Source organism: Elaeis guineensis, chromosome 10 (genome assembly GCF_000442705.2).
Source record: "Elaeis guineensis isolate ETL-2024a chromosome 10, EG11, whole genome shotgun sequence".
Taxonomy (NCBI): Eukaryota; Viridiplantae; Streptophyta; class Magnoliopsida; order Arecales; family Arecaceae; genus Elaeis; species Elaeis guineensis.
The window spans coordinates 26,357,730-26,379,344 of record NC_026002.2 but is presented as its reverse complement, the minus strand read 5'-3'; the positions used below and the strand labels follow the sequence as shown (position 1 = coordinate 26,379,344).

General features: G+C 36.6%; 1 protein-coding gene across 1 annotated transcript; it reads right to left on the bottom strand.

Annotated features, from left to right (window-relative positions):
- Positions 1–5,632: 5,632 nt before the first annotated feature.
- LOC105059938 (NPL4-like protein) lies at positions 5,633–15,121 on the bottom strand. The gene is made up of 2 exons (XM_010943461.4): positions 13,995–15,121; positions 5,633–6,125 (listed from the first exon to the last, which is right to left on the bottom strand). The coding sequence occupies exons 1-2, from the start codon at positions 14,985–14,987 to the stop codon at positions 5,871–5,873; spliced, it is 1,248 nt and encodes a 415-aa protein (XP_010941763.1). The 5' UTR covers positions 14,988–15,121; the 3' UTR covers positions 5,633–5,870.
- Positions 15,122–21,615: the final 6,494 nt, after the last annotated feature.

Genomic DNA, 21,615 nt, shown 5'->3' with positions numbered 1-21,615 from the left:
TGGACCAGTCATTGGCTCTCCAGATATCAAACTCATTCTTCACATGGTAGTTGCTGCATTGTTAGTTGGGTTGGGGGGGCAGAGGGTGGGGGGTGGGGGGGTGTGTTTCAATACAGGAAGTCTGTAGACTACAACAAGTAAATATGTATATTTATTCTTTATATATATATATATAAGATGAAAATATCATACAAAAAATTTACAAAATTTATATGGCCAGATCGATCGACCAAGCTATATATACTTAGAACCATACAGTGTGTTAATGATTAGAGCAATTAAGGAAATATTTACTGTGTAACTTTCTAGTGTGATATTTTTGTGATATTTCTGTGTTTCTGCAGCATTGTTCTTCGAAGAATATTAAGCTACTATTATACATATAAATTTATCACCTGTATAGAATTGCATGCCATGTTAGGTTTAGAGCCTACTTGTCTCATCTTTTCCCTTCTTTTAGATGCTTTGTTGTCCTCTTGTGAGCAGAAAGGTCATGGTTGTGCATATCATTATAGAATTCTAGAAGACGCTAACCTTTTAAGATATGAAAGTTAATTAACTAAATTTTAGCTTTGCATATCAAAACCCAACTCCCCAATAAAACAAACCCATTTGTCAAAGTAAGAAAACATTTAAACATTGGAGAAATTTCCAGCAATGAGGAAGAGAAAAAGTGAAGAGAACTGATTTCTTGGGAGAATGACACAATGGCTTGACTTAGCTCGACTAGGAACAAGGTTTTTCCAAAATCGATTATCACAGGTGTTGGTGGGCAATCAAGATCCAGATGAACTGATATATTGGCTTGCGTAGGTGTAAATGGGGGAGTGGAGAAATTTTAAAAGAACTAAGATATATATATAGCTTGTTATCCTAGCAAGTGCATAAGCGAGACACCAAAGTTTGGAAGGGCCAACAAAGAATGAGATGGGATTTTGTGAAAAAAACTCTTTTGGACGCTTGTGTTCTACCATTACTCGGATCTATTGGATTAAAAGCTGCATTCTTTCTCCAACCGTTGCGGTTCCAGTTAACAGCACACCTAGCAAAAGCTTCTCCTCTTTGGTTGCTCTACGTCAACGGTGCCATCTATCCCCCTCCTTCGTTGAGATGTTCTCTCGTAGATTTTGCATCAAAAGGAGGTGGGGCTCCTCTTTATGCAGATGAGTGTCTCCTCTTCTTTTGCGCAGATCTCTCTCAGTGCCATGAGTTATTGGATACTTTCTTCCAATACTGTTCATTTTCGAGTCAAAAGGTGAACTCGGATAAATCCACTGTCACCTTTTAATCCAGGCTCATGATAAGCATCTTCAACAAGTTTTGTACGTCAACTTGGTATTACCTGTTCGCCTACTGCTTGGATATGGTTCACGTACGTTAAAGCTGGTTCATCGTTTTGGAAGATTGAAAAAAATAAAAAAATTTATTTTTTTTATCAGACGGATGGTTGATCATATCTCGATTTTGATAAAATTTTAATATATTATTTCTGACATTGAAAACTATAAATTAAATAATTTTGATATTTAAAAAATTATTTTCATAAATTATTTTAAATATTTATATATTTGATGAAATCTGTCTATTATTAATATCTATTTTATTGATGATAATTATTTTATTATAAAATTAAAATTTATTCTTGATGATATATATTTATATGGTCTGATTTAGAAAAAATCTACAGTAATCTCATTATTTTATATAATAGAAAATCCACGATACAAATTTAATATTCTTGTATTTAATTTTATTTATATTCGTTAAATTTGATATTATTAAATTATTACTTGTTTTAATTAGCATACAAGAGATTGAATTTATTCTGAAAATAATTATGTTTGTCGTCTTGTCTCCCCAACACTCACCAGTGGCTAGCCAGCTATAATAAAAGTTTTTCTATTTCTATAATTGGGCAGGTGCACACGCCAGTCCACTGGCATATGGGGCATTGCAATTTTTTCGGCTCTACGACTTCACTGAGAAGGGTAATGTTGATCCATCTCTTAATGCAACTTATGTAGCATTCTCTAAAATCCAATGCAAGAATTTATCTGACAACACCATTGCAGTACCTATGAAACCTACAAGTAGCACTACTTCCAACATCCGTCGCAACGAGAACTTGAAGTTGCATCAATGGTTGTTCCAATCTGATGTTGCACTCCTCACCAACCACTATTGAAGCAACATCCTCGATGAGATGCTCAAGATTCAAAACTTTTTCAATGCATTCAAAAATACGATAAAGATGAAGAGTGCAATTGAAGTATACTTACTGAGACCAATGGAGAGATTAAGAACAAACATAGTGTTGTAAATTGAGAATAAATGTGCATGAAAGCATGCATGTAGAGATTGGTTATGTTAATTTTATGCTTCAACCTCATGAATTATGGTGAAGAACTTAAATTCTTGTAAAAAGAAAATATGGTGTACCTTGTGACTGATCTCAAATGTGCTTCATTGAACAAAATATTTGATAAAACAAGGGATTTCTTTTAATATTTTGTGTGGAAGGACTCATGTACAAGTGAAAAGAAAAAGATCGGCAAAATTTTTTGTAGCTTAATGTTGGGGACTCCCATTAATTCACTAGATTAAGATTAATACATTCTTATACATCAGAAAAAATATTTTGTTCTCTCCAGGACAAATTTCTCTCTATCCATCTATTATTTATTTATTTCTCTTCCTTTCTTCTTCCAGTTTAGGTTCGACAGGAGAAAAACAACTGAATTCATTGACACAACGATTGCTTTGGAACTCCTATCTCTCCTTCCATAAGCAGAAAAAGAGTCAGACTATGAACCAACTCCTATTTTAGCTTCGACGTGATGTCCAATAACATTAAGTTGACATATGATACCTTGTCTCAAAGAACAAAATACAATAAAACTCAACAAGGACAATATCAATTCCTTTTTTTTCTTTCTTTTTTTTCCAGATTAATGGTGGGAGCATTACTTTCAGAGTTCAAACTTGATCTCTCTCCCGAGTGGAGGCAGAGGAGAGAGTGCAAACCATCTAATAAGAGTCCTATTAGTGCTCTTAATCTTTTCCAGAAATTTTCGTGGGTCACTAAGCTATAATAATACCATACTAAAAAGAGGGTTGCACCTTCTGGGACTATCAATTTTTCCCAAGCATGAAATATTATTTGATTCACAAACAAAACTTCAATATATACAATTGTACAGTTTTGGAAAGAAAAACAAACGCATAGCAATTTCTCTAGCTTTTTCCTTTCATATAAAGGTATTTGAGATAGTTCTTGTTGCCCTTGGGAAAGATTTTCACATATATCAAGATTTTTATTTTTCAATACACATATATTCTAAAATTTATGTGTTCAAGCTTTGCAAATGAGTCGGGTTAGACTGAGTCATGAGTGATCCTAATCCGACCACATTCTTTGATCGGGTCTTAATGTTGGATCCAGACCCAACCCAATTAAAAATTGAGTCGGATCAGATCGGATCTGATCGATAATCAAAACGTCTGCTCCATTAAATCATTTAGATCGGATTGGATCCATATATAATTTAGTCCCAATCTAAAAATTTTGGATCTGGCTCAGACCCAAATTCTGGTCGTGTCTTGTTCGTACGATAAACCAATATATGCAAAGTTTATGATAAAAAAAATAAATATTACTTTACCTTGTCTATTATTTTATAAATAACTTCTCAAAATCTCACAGTCAAATTGAGTAAAATTATATAAAAAATAGTAATACTACAAGAGCATTTGAAATTCTAATCATATTTTATTTATTCTATAGTTTATATATTGGATTCAATATTGAATTCGGATCGGATCCGATCCGAATTCAATAAATCTAAATCCGACCCAAAATATTGAATGGATTCTTGACCCGACCCCGCCGTCTTTTAAAATGAATTGGATTGGGTCTAAGCGGGTCGGGCTGGATTAAGTTACGGGTCGATCCGACCCATTTGTAGCCTTATGGGATGACCATGCAAATATACTCTCTTTTTTTTTTTTATTTTTTGGTTAGGGTGTGTGTGCGTGTTTTTGGGGGTGGGTTGTGTGGTTTTTGTTTTGGAGGGGTGGTGGGGGCGGAGTAGTTCTACAAATCTTTGATTTTGCTGCATGGAGAAACATGGAGGTATAGGTTTTTATTTTTAGTCCGAGAATCATATGGATTGCAGAATAGTTACTAAAGATGGTCAGAATACGCTTCTTACAGTATCTGCTTACTGAAGATTTGGAATTACAGTTGCAAGTTCCATCTGAATTAAATAGTTACAACTTTAAAAACAAAGCCGGCCATAGGTTTCTTCCCAAGAAAGATCCTTGAAACAAGAAACATATTACAAATAATAGAGAATAATCCGTCTGATGGTTCTGATAGAGGATAGTGGCAATTTAAATATATAAAGGAAAGAAAACTAAGGATGATGGCTTTTAAATAACTGAAAAGGATGTTCTTAAGATAAAGATGAATCATCAATCATCTTGATCCACTCACTACTTGATATTTTTCCTTCAAATCAATTTATTAGGCTAGAAAAAATTTAAGTCATTTACTAGTGAAAATCCGGCAACCCTTTTTACTCAATTTTAAGTAATTAAGATTGCTAAAAAGTAACCAAATCTCCTTTTAATTAATCACTTTATGCTTAAAACATATCGACCATACAACACACTCCTGGGCCCCAAATCTGAGAGAGGTAAAGAAGCAGAAGAGGAGAAAGTAAATTATTTTATGATTATATATTAAAATTTGATTGGTCAACCACATTAATGAAAAAAATAAGAAACATTATACACTGTCAAATGCTCTGCTACAGTTCACCGTGAGTGAGACAGTCACTAGAGCGGTTCATGAGCCAAACAGCTTACCAGGCCAGTTCAAGACGGCCCTGGATCTGGATTTTACGCCCAACAGACCAGGCCAGGCCTAAAATTGAAGCCTGCCTCTTAAACGGGTTGGACTAGATTTTTGGTCAACCCGGCCCGAGGCCGATCCTCTCCACCGCATCCTACACCATTCTCCTCATCATCATCCTCGTCCTCCTCCCCCTTCCTCCACCATCGTCCTCCTCCATCCTCCCCTTCCGTATTCTCTCTCCCCTTTCTCCCCTCTCCTCTCTCCCGTTTCTCCCCTCTTTCCTTTCATATCTCATATCTTCTAAATTAAAAAAAAATAAGGAAGACTGAGACCTCGTCTGAAACCTGAAGCCCGAATAAGTATCGAGCAGAGGCCTGGGAAATAGGTCCGAAGGCCGGACTGGACTAATTTTAGTTCTATCTTAGGTTAAGCTCGCTCAGCACCCGATGAACAGGCGTAGCAGTCATGTTCCATTTCTTTTGATGAATTCACATACTCTATTAAAATAGAGACAGAAAGACAGTCTTCCTGAACTGGTGTAAAGATCTAGCTTGCAGGGTATGCTCACATTTTGACATCGCAGCTGTAGCCTAGCAATAAAACAGCGACTTTTTAAACAAATGCTATTCAACAAACCACATGCTTAAAATGCAAAAGGCAAGTGAAACTTGATACATCAGTCATGAATATTTTCATCAGCTTCATGAAAGAATAAAGGCATGTTTCGAAACAATAAAGATGGTCAATGTCTAATCAGCTTCAGAGGAATCAGCATTCCATAAATCGGTCATGAATATTTTCATCATTCATGCAAGATCCCAACGTCATAATTTCACATAGGAAGCTGATCTTTAAAATTCGAACGACAGGTGCAACATAGCCACATGAGATTTCACAAATCTGAATGAGTAAATACTTAAGAATAATAATTGCAAGGGATAATTATATGATTATAATTCAACTAAATAGAAGACCTTGTATTAACTCTGCAAGACAGAATAAACTTAACATCTCAAGCGGAAGCAGCCAGGGATTCGATCAGAAGCTGGTAGCCCTCAGGGACTGTTGCTTGCCTCTGTACACACTCAGCCAGTGCTGGGACGTCAGCATTAACATCTAAAAACCTGGAAAGTAGAAGCAGAAAGTGAAAGTCAGAGATTCGTTTCACAAAGGGGAGATGCTTTATCCTATCCAGGTGGTTCTTCAGAGCCTTCAGCGTTACAGTAGTAATTCGGTTCTCTATAGGAAAACCCGATGACAGTGACCCCTGCATATCAAAATTGTGGGAATGCAGAGATTAGTTGTTTTATGTTAAAAAGACAATCAACGAGCAATATCTACACATAATTAAAAAGCATTAATTTAAGTAAGAATGCGGTGAATAAACCAGTATGCATCTGGGATTTTTTTTAAATTTGAAAATAGAAAGGTGGAGTCTTCACTAATATTTGCATTTTACACTATCAAATTACTTAAGCTACTACGATTTGCATGCTAAGAGACAGACTTATTAGAGTAATGCAAATGTCGAAGGATTTTCTAACTATTAGCTTTAGAAGCCAGAAGTTCCTTGTTAATCTGTAGCATAAATGAACATTCTGCTACCACCAAAGGAGCAGTTCTGGTGGCTCTCTTTGAAGATGATTGGTGTTAATTGATGGTAAGTTTTGGAAAGTATCCAACAAGTTTCGGAAAGTAATTTATACAAGAATGGCTACAACGATCTTATACCTCTGCATCAAAAAAGGGTTACACAAACCAAGACAAAGGAAATACATGATTCATAGGAGTGCACATCAGAATGAAGTGTTGGTCAATTTGGTGATGAAAAGAAATAAAAGCAGTTGCAGATGTGCTTTTGCAAGCATCATACAATAGTAGATTAAAAGCTTCAAAGAACTGGTCAAGGGATAGTTTGGAAAAGGTCAAGAGAGTTCTATAAAATGGCGTAAACACCAGTCATGCTGTCCATATTGTTCCTTCTCAGCAAAAGTTGACGACTATAACCATTTCTGCCCACAATAGAGATGTCATCCCATGCTAGCTCACAAATATTGCCCCACCTTTCTACCATCATATAATATCATTTTTCACAAACGAATGCAACAGAGCAACAGAAAGTTTAAATTGAACTGTAACCCATTCTATCACTATATCTACAAACAGACATGAACTCTGACATCATCTCCACCCAGCTCTCTGAATCTTAAACATCATATTATATTCTGTAAGAAATAATAAAAACATGAAGGCAGTACGAAAGCTAGACCCTACCAATTCAACAGGAATTGATGAAAAATGCCACCTAAAAACCTAGCAGGTTCTACCTAGATGCTTTGGCATCCCCAGCACATAGACAATTGCTGCTTTCATGGGTCTCGAATGAGGCAGCAGTCCTAGTGCTTAAGTTGGTGCCTAAATGCCCTCCGGTGCTCAAGCTGCAGCTTTGACTCTGACCCATAAGCACAATCCAGTTATTCTTTTCTTTAATTTTATAATGATGAGACAGACTCTAAAGAGAATCTTCATAAGATGTAGAAAGAAGATGGGCGTGCATATTTCAATGGTCCTATAAATGCCCTCTAATTATTTAGTACTCCCTCTAGATTCTCTCCAAATAATGTTTTTTGAGAAAGAAGCCAGGAAAATATATAAAACTAAAACTGTGACTCTATTTATCCAAACTAAATCAGTTGACGAGATCAAACCATAAAGGAAATACTCTTTTTTCTCCTTGTCTACCTCCCTAACCAGATGCTATAGCTTTGGAATCTGTATGTTTTAACTTACACAACTAACATAAGCTCCAACAAAGGTTATGAAATTTTTAATTCAAGCACCCACCTAGGTTCGTAGGTAATCTACCTAGGCCTTGACAAAAGGCCGCCTCCTGCTACCATCTTGTCCCTTGGACAACATTCGCAGGAGGGAAGTCAAAAACATAGACAACCTGAGCAATAGTATAAAATTTCATACAGCAATCATCTCGTAATAAACAAAAATCCCCTAAACAAGGATCACACCACAGCCCATAGTCTGACAACTAGCACAAATCCTCAATGTCCAAACTCCAAACTAATGAAATTAAACAAATGGAGTTAAAGTTGCAGCAACTTTTAATGTGTAAATTCAGTCGATCTTCCACATGCTAGAAAATAGGAATTCTCTTTTAATATTGAAATTACCGTGGCTTATCGCAAACCAGACTCGAAGAAAGTAATCCCAGCAATCTGAAATCAAAAGCTGATTAATAAATTATGATCAAGATATCCTTAATTCCATGTAAAGTTGTTTAGACTTAGATATGGACGATTTAGGTTAACTAAAGATAAGAAAACCAACTGATGTAAATCACAGTCTCCACTTTATGAATGATAGTAGCTTATGTGAAGTATACTGAACATTGGTCATTAGTGCCATCTATATTCTTGTATCAAAATGACAACCAATTACAACTTGAGTAAGGTTTTGAATTTTTGTAAAACCAATACATTTTAGTGAAATTCATACTAGATTAGAAACAATGAGTTCTGGGAGTTCTGGAGGTTTCAACCAGGTCTGGCTGAAGCCAAATGTTCTTACTAGCTAGGACAACTTTTGGCGGATTCAACCAATTCCACTAGAAATTCCATTGAAATCAACCAGTATGTTTAAAGCATCAAGTTTTAATATGCTGGTCAGTATTTTCTTTTTGTTTAAAACAACCTGAAGGATGTTTAGAGGCTTTTCAAGGTTTGCTGATATAGGATTAGGGATGCTTTCGAGGGTTTAGGGTTTCAACTTTGATCTCAATCCTTGAACAAGGCTTGAGGAAATGCCTTGCGCAAGTATATACTCTAAATATAAGACACATCATTCTAAAATAAGAAGGCGAGGCAGAAAGGAGAGGTGCGAGATATTGAAGGCATGAATGAAGTGCATGCAACAGACATACACCTCACTTGTACTAGTTTACATTTTTTCTTTTAAAAGATTTCTCAACTTTAAAAATAGAAATATCAACAAAAATATTTAGATGTGATCCATAAACACGCACCTCATTCTTGTGCATGATATCATTAATAACTAGAATTTATTGAAATTTATTTTTTTTTTTCGAACCATGGGTCTGAGTGCCGATATCAACGCTATAAATAACCATTGGATCACAATTCCTAGTTTAGGACCTAAAATTTTTGACAAACTCCTAAAAACATTAAAAATAATTTAACAACGAAAAAAGGAAAAAAAAAAAGAAGAAGAAGAAAGGGGTGCCCTTGTGAGTAACTGAGATGCCAAGCCATCCTAAATTCTTTGGGATGGGGGGCCTCCTAGTAGCAACTCAACCCAGGCCCTAAGGAATCCAAGGTTTAGGATTTAAATCATGCCAATGTCTTTACAGGTTATAGAAAAAGGGTATTGGGCTTGTTTTCAACCATCAACTTAGGGGCCATTTGGAGCCCCTAGGTAGAGCCACATACAGCTCAACTTGCAGATGTAGGCCAGCTTGCTTGTTTGGATGCCCACAACTCATGTTGCCTTTAAGTGAGATGCCTACTAGATTGCAACTCAGGCTTGATTTGCAATAGGTCAACATGCACCCAAAATGGTCATGGAACAAGTTGTAGCCACTCTCAAGTGGGTATCCTGACTAAAAAATTTGTTTTTCTCTCTGCTATCCTAATCAAAGCCCTAGCACCCCACCCCAGCATCATCTTCTCCCTCTTTACAACCTTATCGGATCTCCCTTGTCCATGCCCCACTGAATCTAGCCCAAGCTCCCTCATCCATGCCTCGTCTACCGGACCTCATTTGACCCCCCTCACCCATGCCTTGCGAAGCCTCCTCCAACCTCCCTCCCCCATGCTTTGTCGGACATTTCCCAACCTCCTTTGGCCATGCCCCATCCAATGCTCCACAATGATGGTCTCACCTTCTTGCCCCACACCATCCTCCATCACGGCACCAATGAATGAGTAGGGCCCATCTTGGTCAATAGGGAGGCAGTTGATCACATGTGATCCTTTATCTATGCTAATCACATGCAGCAGCAGGTGTGGCAGCAAAGAAATCCTTCAATGATCTTAGCTAGTTTGGGGACATCTCAACAATAAACCATGGATAGAGGCAATAGCATGAAACTGTGCAAGGTTACGTCTGACATCAACTTGACAATACACTAGTCCTTAGAGACGCTGTTCATGGTGAAGCGAACGCCAAAGTCAACAATCATGCAGATGAGGTGGGACCAATGGTACAATCCTCGGGTCTTGGAGGTGGCAGTGCATGTTGAACAGCCTCACTACCCTTGTTTTGCTGATGCTGCTAATCATGTCTCCCTCACACATTGATGTGCATGAAAAGCACTTAAGGAGGAAGGTAATCCCATTCATAGCTCCCTTGACATTCCAAACAAAAGGGGCTGAACCACATGTAACTCAATTACATGCAGCTTGAGCTGCATGTAGTTTGAATTGCAGTGTCGCTCCACATACAGGGCTCCAGACAACCCCCTATATCCATATGAAACATATCCATACGAACCCAAGATATAATGGCCTAGATTAACAATTTAGTAGGTATACATTGATATTATCCATGATTCTAGATCCTGAATACAGTTGCCTGATACTATTTTTCCTGAATTACATGCTATGGTTAAAAATCATTGGACTATACATTTCGATTATATTAGCCAATCTTGAAGCCTATAGAATTTTGCTATCGTATAATGAATTGTTACTTTTGTACCATGTATTTAGTTATTTTTTTCCAGATACTTGTCTTAAGATTATAATTTTTTAACCACTTTTATGGTAGTCCACTTCAATGAAACCATACAAAAATAAACAAAATAACAAAAACAATTTGACCTAGTGCAAAGAGTAAAATACCCCTAAATAGAAGATAGATGAAACATTCAAAAGCATTGATAACTAGTTGTGTTACGCTTGTCATAGTCCAATTAAAAGTAAAGGCAGATCTGAAACAGCAAACTCCCACCCCAAACAAAATTCAAATGAACAATAAGGAGCATTGCTAAAAATTTCGAGTTTATAGCTATATGTGTACATTGGAGTTGCATGGTCCCCATCAAAATAGCAAGAAGACAAATTGCTCAATCTCCCTATGACATAAAATTCCCGACCGGTTACCTTAGAAGTCTGAAGGAAATAGTAGAAGCAATTAAAACCCATACATATATAGATCAAATTGGATGCTCAAATTAATTGAATTATATCCTTCAAACATCAAAAGTCTCCCGCATTAGAATACACCCGATCCAACAAATACAACAACAACAAAAAGCTTGAAGCAAAGAAAGCTAAAGATGAGATTTCCATAGGATCTGACACAAAGATAATCATGCAAGGTCAAGGCATAAAAAATCGGAGGATACAGTCAGCAAGCATTTAGCAATTATACACCTTACAAATAAGTAGCAGTCAACAAAATAGTTCAATCTGGTCAAACAAAACTACTAAAACTGAAATGAGCCATACAGGTCATTGACATGTTTGGATGTTATAGCTAAATAGAAACCAAAACTTAGATTTGATTGAAAAATACAATTTGAAGTTAGCCAAGAAGATCTTAAAGAATATTTCAGTATAAGTGACCTTTCAAACTTTCTTAACAATTGGCTATCAATCTAACACCAATCCTCTACATTTTTCATCCAAGCTTGGGATGGGAACTATAACTGAAAACAAAGACCCTCATTATAAAATTACTGAATAAGGACCCATGAGGACAACTATTTAGGACATGGCTTGATGGTCATTGTTATGTTAATCAAGATATTAATAAAACAACCAGATGATATTTTGGGTTTGATGGCTAAATCAAAAGAAGAAAAAAAAGCTTTATTCTCTGAAGTGAAATAACAAGATGGGTCTCCATGCAATAGAAACCTAGTAGTCAAGCATCTTGACCCATAAGTAATACCAAATTGGAATCTTTGAGAATGTGTGAGATGCATAAAGTGACAACATACAATTCAAGAATCTGAAAGTGCAACTTGATGGCCATGTCACTGTGAATCAGGCCAAGGTTATGAACATGCTTTAGCAGTTGTATACTGGGATCTGCTTTCTTTACCCGGATGACTGCCTAGGCAGCAAAACAGGTGCCAAGAGTTAAATAGCAAGTATTTTATTTCTTTTTACCAATTTCATAGCTTTTGGTTCAATAAAGATACACTTGGAAAGAATGGTTATATCAGTTTACTTCATACGAATTTGTTCATATAATTTAATATATTTACCAAAAAAATTATGGACAGCAATAATATGAACTTATGAATTTTTCATTCTTGCTAAAGTTGACTTTAACAATTAGTATGCATGAAAATTAGGTGATTATCACATGCCAACATACCTTCGCATCCAAATCCAAATAAAAAATCCATCACACAACAGAATTTCCACATTTTCTTAAAAACGATATTTAGGTAGTCGAATCACATAAGTTGACTGACTTATGCATATGAGATCACTTTATGAGTTGCATGGGATATGCATGTGGATGAGTTAACTACGTGAGGCACCACTCGGGGATTAACTGGACACTAGGCAGTAGGCACCTTAACAATGGTCACCTAGGTGACCACTGGGCCAAAACCAAATTATGTAGGAGGCTTCTGCTTGATAGGACAACCTAAGTACTTAAGTGGATGTTCACAGGTGCTTAGGCTGCTCTGCTTGACAATAATCAGCAGGGTATATAAGTTGAACACTGTTTTAACTTGTTGCAACTTATTCAGGTTTGCAAACTGAAAAAGATACACTAAAAGGAGCATTGTTCTTTCTCAATAAATGCTAACAAAATATAGTTTCCAACTATTTTATAGGTTCAGAAACCTTGATTTATGCATGTCGTTGCAGCTTATTTATCTAGAATCTCGGTACTTGAAGATGCCAGATGGAAAAGAGATGTTAAACGAAACTTTATTACTTCTAGACTAGTTTACTATATTCTTCTTGTATCTCACTTTTAAGCATCTACAAGGCTCTTAAGCAGAGCCTTGATGAAGCCACACCACCAGGATGATTAGCATTGCACTAATGAAGCTAATGGAAATAAACCACTATAACAAAGAACTTTGGAGAGTCTATCAATAATTCAAAATAATACTTACGTTTAGTGCATTGAAGTTTTAGAAATGACTTAGTTCCTTGAAGCTCTACACATAAATGACTTGGATACACCAACTACAAACATCTAGATGCAAAATAGATAACTATGCCATTACATATCAACGATATTCTACAATGAACAAGTATTAATAGCAACACATAATTACATACAGACAAATATACTGTTTCTTAGAACCAGACTTTTTGAAAATGTGTTATTCTTGATATTTGATTTCCTTAATAATGTCAATAACAGTTGTTTTTGGAGTTGTTAATATTGCTTAGCATGTGTATTAAGATATGACTTAGGCACAAAAAAGCACATTCAAGTTAATTCAAAAGGTATAATGTGATTACAAGAATCACCAATCTATTTTAAAGTCGTGGCACACCTATCAAGCGGAGAGTTTCCCTGGCACATTTTTCTGGTGCATAACAAAAGTAGCAACTCATACTGTTAGGTATCTTTTCACACCAATATATGTCATGCATCTGTTACATTTTGTAGTTAACTGATTTTGGCACCATATATGATACATACACCCTTGATTGCAGCAATCAAATGTGAGACAAAGGTAAAAAAAAGCTTGGAACTATCATGGTAATTGTGATCTACAAACACAAAGGCTGGTGATTCCTGAAACTGTTATCATTGACGTCTTAAATGATATGGTCCACTCATCAAGAAATCCTACGATCAATGCATACATTCCTAAAGGGCATAGACTCGTGACTCAAAAGTTATGATTCATACTTTATCAAATTTGACATCAAAATCTTCCAAAACTTATAGAAATTTATATGACCATAAAATTATACTAAAGAATTTGCTTCTTGTATCTCAAAATTATGTTATTCAAGCATTTGGCATCCTCTGCAATTGTTGACGCTCTAAACCCTGCATGGCTACATGTGAATTTTTCATGATCAACAATGGAATTCTGTTTTCGTGAAAAAAAAAAAAAGGACAAGCAAGTACAAATTAGCAAAAGGCTAATGATATAAAGAGACAAACGGACCTGGTGATCTGAGATCTTGACGGGCACCAAGAAGAAGTCATTGTCGACCTCCCTCACATCCTTCCCTCCAACCACCACGTCCTTCTTCATCCTCGACAGCCTGGGATCATCATCCTCGCCGAACTCTGTCACAAACCACCCCTCCTTGAACAGCCGGACGCAGGTATCGCTCATCTGGAACGCCTCGAAGTGCACATCGGCCGCCCCATCCTCGCCAACCTCCAGCTTGACGATCGCAGTCACCCACTCCGGAATCCCCCCCTCGGCCTGGAGCTCGGCGGCCTGCACAACCTCCCGGCCAGACATTGTGTACTCCCCCGTACCGCCCTTCCGGCCGACGGCCTGCGTGAAGATGAAGCCGACGCGGCGCATCCCGAGGCCAGCAGCGATGGCCTCGACTAGGGCCTCCTCGTCGGGGTCACGGAGGAGGGCGAGGGCCTCCTCGGTACCCTGCTGGGGGGGCTCGTAGATGAAGTCGACGACGACAGCGCCGTCATCGGAGACGCGGCCGTAAAGGAAGCCGCCGCGCTTGACGGCGAAGGCGAGGGTCTCGGCGACGTAAAGCTGGAAGGCGTGGGCGGCGTCGCGGTCGAAGGAGGCAGCGGAGCAGTGAGGGGTTTCCTGACGGGAGACGCGGATCTGGCGGGCGATGAGGTCGTCCATGGTCATCTTGCGGCCGAAGGATCCGGCGGGGGTGAGCGGGGCAGAGGGAGGGGCGGAGGAGCGGGAGACGCCAGAGTAGGAGAGGAAGACGACGGAGCCGTGGGCGAGGCCAAGGGAGGAGAGAGGGGCGGAGGGATCGGAGAGGGAGGCAGCAGGGGCTGCGGGGGTGGTGGAGAGGAGGAGTTTGGGGTCGAGGGAGAGCGTCTGGGCGGCGGCGGGGACGCCAAGCTGGGACTCGATGAGGGATTGGAGGGTGGCGACGGTGGCGGCGCCGCCGTCGGGGACGGTGACGCGCTCCAGGCCGTCGCGGCTTCGGACACGGATGATCATCTTCTCCTTCTTCGCTTCGTCTCCTCCTCCTCTCTCGATCGAAATCAAAACCGGAAGAGAAAAAAAAGGTAAGAAAAGAGCAAGTAGTCCAAGTAATGATACCACCGAAAGAACAGATGAGAGAGAGACTAAGTCGTGGGAGGTAAAAGGAGAGTATAATATCTAGGTCTTATGGTCGGTGGGATTAAAGCCTACGAGGGGATTACGTGAACTAAGATAAGTACTTTGGGTTCTAAGGTTCGGATCAATGCTTTTCTTATTGTGACCTAGAGTTTTCAATTTTCATATTTTGCTTAAGATATTATTTAGGGAATAAAATCTTTGATCTCACTTCTTTAATTGGGTGAGAATTCTTTTATCTCTGACAAAAAAAAAAGAAAATGAAAAATTGGGAAATAAAGAATTGAATTCTGGATTTGGTATAGGATGATTGTTAGCGGTGCTTATAGATGTACCTTGAGATTATAAAATTATAATTGTTGTTTTAGGGAACTTTGGATTATGTTTTATTCATGCTTGAGCTTTAAAAATAATATCTAATTCATGTTTCCAACCTTCTGCATGATGATAGTTGTAGGTCTTTAGGGGAGGCCGAGATGATACCCACATCCAATCTTGTTCGATCACAAAATCACCACCTATTTCAGAATGCATGAGCCAGAACCACCAGTGATTTGAAACCTTATCTCTCTTGTTCAAAGACAAATCATCAAATCTCTGGATATACCTTATGAACTTGTGCATTTGTTATTTTATTGAATGTATAAAATTTAAGGCATCATAAAATAATGGAATCATTTTTTCCCTTACCATATAAATTCTCATTTTGGATTCTTTTCATTTCCACAACCAAACAACCTTATACTAAAAAGAAAAACAAATTCAACTTTTAAAATCTCAAAAAGTTGAGATAAGCAAAGATAAAATCATTATTTTATAGAAACTATGAAATACAACTTGGATATTTATTGTGTTGTGCTATGATTGTTCCAATTTTCTTTCCCAACTTATGAGCCCAAAAACATGCGGTGTTGCACCATTCAAAAAAAATTTAACATGTCCTGTAGTTCTAATTCTAGTCATTAAGACATTATTGTTCCTTAATTGGTTCCAAAGTGAGAATAGGCTGTTTTATTTATTTGAGAAATGGAGCAACAATTTAAATGTTTTCATGAGAATTTTGTGAGAAATACATCGTTCTCTTATTTTATAGATTTGATATCATTTTATAGATTTCATATAGTCTTTTCTATACTAGGTCAAAATTGCTTTTGACCCTACCATATTGGCTCACTAGCTCATGCTATGTCAGTTTGGGTTGCATAAGTTTTGGATGGAATTTGCATAAGATGGTAAATAAATGATTCTAAAAGATAGTTAGCATAATGGTAAACTTACATTGATTTTATATAAATTTGTTAACATATTAGCTATATATTCATTATTAGTTGCAGTATTAGTTGTTTATTGTTTATATTCATGATTGACCAATTTTACATTCGTCATCATGTTAGGTATACTTCTGAATTCTACCGAATTCTACCTTTCATGATTCTGTGCAAGTCTAGTTCACAACTTGTGTAAAAGTGTTAGAAGCTTCTGCAAGTTTTCATATGTAGCAGGTCTATTCTAAACTTAAGGCCATGGTAAGTTCCATCCTTCCCATGAAGGAAAAATAAAAAAGAACAGTTGCAAGGGTCATTGTGGTACCTAGCCATGTCAGTAGCAAGGAGCCTAAGTTTATACACATGGCTTAAGGGAACCTTGCATACAAACTTGTAAAAGATAAGATTGCAAAAAAATACCAAACAAGATAAATAATCACAAAATCAATCAGTAATAAGAAAGTAGAGTAAATATTTAACACTATATTTTATTATATCATAATAAACAAGTACAAAATCAGCATGCTGATAGAGGTACTCAAAACATGTGTGGCTTTTTGTGAGACTAATGGCACTCTGAAATCAACTTCCCAAAAAATTGTGTATAATTTACTAAAAACTTATGCAATTATAGCGTGAGTTCACCGAAATGAAATTAAAAGTTCATGCTGCTAAAGTTGTGTATGGAGCATTTAAAATTTATATAATCTCGTTATTATTCAATAAATCAAAGTTATTCAAGTGACATGGGCAATTTTTGTCTTAGTATCAAAATAATTGTATGGAATATAAAACGTTGAATCTATAAAATATAAATTCTGTGTATTTTTCTTACAAAGTGCTCCATTTTCATATGCACATTGGTCCTTAAACTAATTCAAGTAACAAAACAAGGACATAGGCGCTGCCAGGAATTCTTTTTATTCTTGTAAGCAATAGATTGAATTTAAGTAATGGATTGAGATGCTTCAAATATGTTACAAATTGTAGAAGCTGCTTCACTAGGAATAGAAAATTATAAGAGCAATAAGATCATGCGGAAACTTTGAGTTTCATCTCAAAAACTTCTTGGGAAAAGTAAAAAAACTTGGTGACCTAGTCAGCGAGTAAATTACCTTCTCAACTATATAGACAAAATTTGAAACTATAGAAGATATTATTTAATTCTTTAGTCTAAAGTAGAAAAGAATTATATTTGGCAGTAAATCCATGCAATAACTGTATTGGAGTCACCTTCTATGTACAAATTAGTGCATATAAAAATAGTTATGGATGACCGGTACTTAGCTAAACAGTAACAACTTGCTCTTGCAACCAAATTAGGCTGTGAATTTAGGAATTGAAGAGAGCACAATACATCCTCAAGTGTTGGATCTAGAATGAAGGTGACAAGCAGTGACAATTTGGTATATGGAACAATCACAGCAAAAAGTGGTTGATAGCTAATTGTGAAATTTTGGCTCATTTCATCATAAATTATATATCTTGCTGCAAACGTATTATCTCCTTTGTGTGAGTCATCAAAGTTGACTTTTAGAAAATCTAGTAGAAGGTTATCTGACAAACCAAAGTTGAGATATCATCTATTCCCCCCATATTCACATCTTCTTCTTCATCCTTTTTTTTCTTATCCTCTTCTCCTACTTGAGTCTTGCATCCCCTCCTAAGCTATCATCTTTTTATATTGGAGCTTCTACCCATAAATGTTGGCCTAGATCTGGAGATTATTACATTCATTGCATTATATGCCCTCTACTGCCATCTTCCTCATCTTTCTTATATTTTTCTTCCTTAGGACGCCAACCCCTTCCTTTGATGATATTCCCACCATCCCTCCTCATCTCCCATCACATCCTCCTAGAGTTTTGGCAACTCCAATTGTTTCCCATGACGAACAAGAAAAGAAAGAAGATACCAGCTACTGCGGTCTTAGCTCATGCACATGGCAAGCAACCCTATCCCATCTAACCATTGCTGAACGCCATGTCTCCATCTAGAGTGCTTGGTAAACCAACCCTCATTTATGAAGAAAAAAAAAAAGGGAGAGAAAAATTTGATGGAGTGAATTACAGAATACTGAAAAGTAATCATCTCACTGTTTGGAATGTACTAATTTCATGCATAATGGCGAGCCTATACAACAACTCAAATCTTAACTAGTATTGTATAAGTTTTGAATAATATTTGCATAAATTCATTAAAGTCTGATTTTAGAAGTATATCTGGTATAATGATAAATTTTCATAGATTTAAAGTAAATCAATCAACATGCTTTAATTTATCTATTGTGAGGAGTTATAGTGTTGCTTGTTTGTTTTCTTAGTATTGATTAATTGTGCAAGTCTACATGATGCTAAGTATATTCTGAACTTTATCTTTTACAAATTTATGCAAGGATTGCTTAAAACTTGTGTGTAAGTTATAAAAATTTGTACAAATTTCTTAACACAGCAAATGTATGATGAACTTGAGATCCCAAGCCATCATAGTCTTAGCTCACACTTGCACAAGTGTCCTTGCTCTTCTATTTTCTCTAGCCCCCTTCCTTATCTCCTCTGATAGAAAATTTCGACAACTCCAATCTCTCTCATTAATAAGAAAAAAGAAGAAAAAAATGTTGTATGATAATAAGTTTGTACAAGTTTAATTTTTAGATAATAGCCGCACAAGTTTAGAGTAGAACTTGCTTAATGTTGTTGAATGATTCAAAAAAAAAAAAAAAAAAAAAACGGGTTTTAATATCAAACTTGCACAAATTTTATATTATGAAATTTATGATTATTGAATAAGGTTTGGACATATCAATTTTTGACCAACGCAAGTTTTTAATACTTATATGTAAGTTATGAATGAAGCTTATACAAAATTTTGAAGCATACAATATGAAAATATTTAATTGAACGTCAAACTCACATTATCCCTAGTAAGCAATTAAAACAAACTAGACATTCTATAACTCGTGTATCACAATAAATAAATTTAGTATAAATCTATGTTGACGGACTAGTTTGAAATCAATGCAAATTTTCCATCATAGTAATCATAATCTAAAATTGATCTCATATTTGTATATATCTTGCTTAAATCTTGTGTAATTATTATCTAAAATCTAAATAAGCACTTCATCATATCAATATCAATTGTACAGTCGAATTGGTCTTCCAGGGATCTGTGTGTGTATAAACAGAATGAATAGCCATCGTTAGTTGAATACTATTTATATCATATATATATATATATATATATATATAGCGATATTTTGTGAAGAAGCATCGGGGTGTTGCCAACTCAGCTTCTCAAATAAGTTTTATTGTACCACGTATACTACAAAAAGGATACATCACACGAAGGGTTTCAAAAAAGGAGCGAGTCGCATGTAAGGAAGGCATGGTCAGGGTGTGGGTTATGGGGTTCAAAAGAAGCTCGAAGCTCTTGAGATATTGATGACACATCCGAAGATATGGAGAGAGGGAAGGGAGAGCCACCGTTGGAGGCGGTGTCGACGGCAGTTGTGATCATCACCGCTGGATCAGGGATAAGAAGATCCCGATGACAGCAGCCACTGAGATCGGAATCTTTGCTAGGAGATTAAAGAGGATCGCTGTAGATTCATATACACACAGAGTTTTTGATGGAGGAGAGGATGGAAGGTGGCAGCGAGGTGGTGATGGAGGAGGCGACGATGAGCATGCAGCCGATGGCAAGGATGAACGAGATGGCCCCACCACCGTTCCTGACAAAGATATTCGAGATGGTTTTGGTATTTGCACTGACAGCCGTCGGGGTCCGAGAGGGAGGGGGTGGTGGTCGCATGGAGGTAGAGGGCAAGGAGAGGAGATGAGGGGGGTTGGTGGTGCCGGAGCCGGAAGAGGGGAGGGGAGAGGGGGTTGGTGGCATTGTAGCCGAACGAGGGAAGGGACGGTCACTGGTGCTCATGCGGAACCGTAGGGCTCGGGTTCGCTGGGGTTGGGAGAGGGAACAGGAGGGGACAGTGACAGGATGGAGTTGTGAAGGAGAGGGGAGGGGTGTTGATGGCGTTGGAACCAGGAGAGGCAAGGAGAGGGGAGGGAGTTTAGTGGTCGCACGGAGCCGGGTGCAGTGCGGACGGTAGGTTAGGCGTGAATGGCGGTGAGGCGGGCCAAATTGGTGGCGCCAGAGCCAGGGGAAGAGAAGGGCGGTCGTTGGTGCTCGCATGGAGCCATGGGAGCTCGGGTTCGTCGGAGCCGAGAGAGAGAACAGGAGGAGACGGCAATAGAGTGGGGCCACAAAAGGGCGGCATCGGATTCGAGAGATGCAGCGGAGTGGAGGGGTGGAGATGGTGGGAGGAAGGGAAGAGAAGGGGAAAAAAAGAAAATATTTAGAGAGGGAGAGAAAAAATATTATTATTTTATTACTAATAATAATTTTAAATATTATTTTCTTAGTGTATTAATTTAAAAAAAATATTTGGAGAGGGAGAGAAAAAATAAAAAAATTATTATTTTATTATTAATAATAATTTAAAAGAAAAAATATTAATTTTAAAATAATAATAAAAATATTATTTTTTCAAAATATTATTTTAAAAATACTATTAATAATAATAACATATCATTTTTAAAAAATTTATTTCAAAAAATTAATAATAAAAATTATTTTAAAATAATATTTATTTTTAAAATAATATTAAATATATTATTTTTAAAATATTAATTTAATTAATAATAATTCGAATAATAATAAAGTACGATAATATTAGAAAAATTATTTTTGTGTATTCAGTATGGATGGTGGTGAAGCGGGGCCATGGTCGGGGCGGCACAGATGGCCATGATCTTGGTCTTACGCTATGGGGGCGGAGGTAGCGGGAGGAAGGGAAAAGAAAAAAAAATAAAAAAAAAATTTAGAGAGAGAGTGAAAAAAGAAAAAAATATTATTATTTTATTATTGATAATAATTTGAAGCAAAAAAATATTAATTTTAAAATAATAATAATATTATTATTTTTTAAAATATTATTTTAAAAAATAATATTTTTATTATTATTTTAAAAATACTATTTGTATAACAACATATTATTTTAAAAAAATTAATTTCAAAATTTAAAAAAAAATAATATTTTTAATATAATAATAAAAATATTATTTTTAAAAATATTAATTTATTATTAATAATAATTCGAATAATAATAAAAATATAGTAATATCTGTAGGATAATAATATTTAAAAAATTATTTGCGTGCATCCGATTCTGCATAATGTGT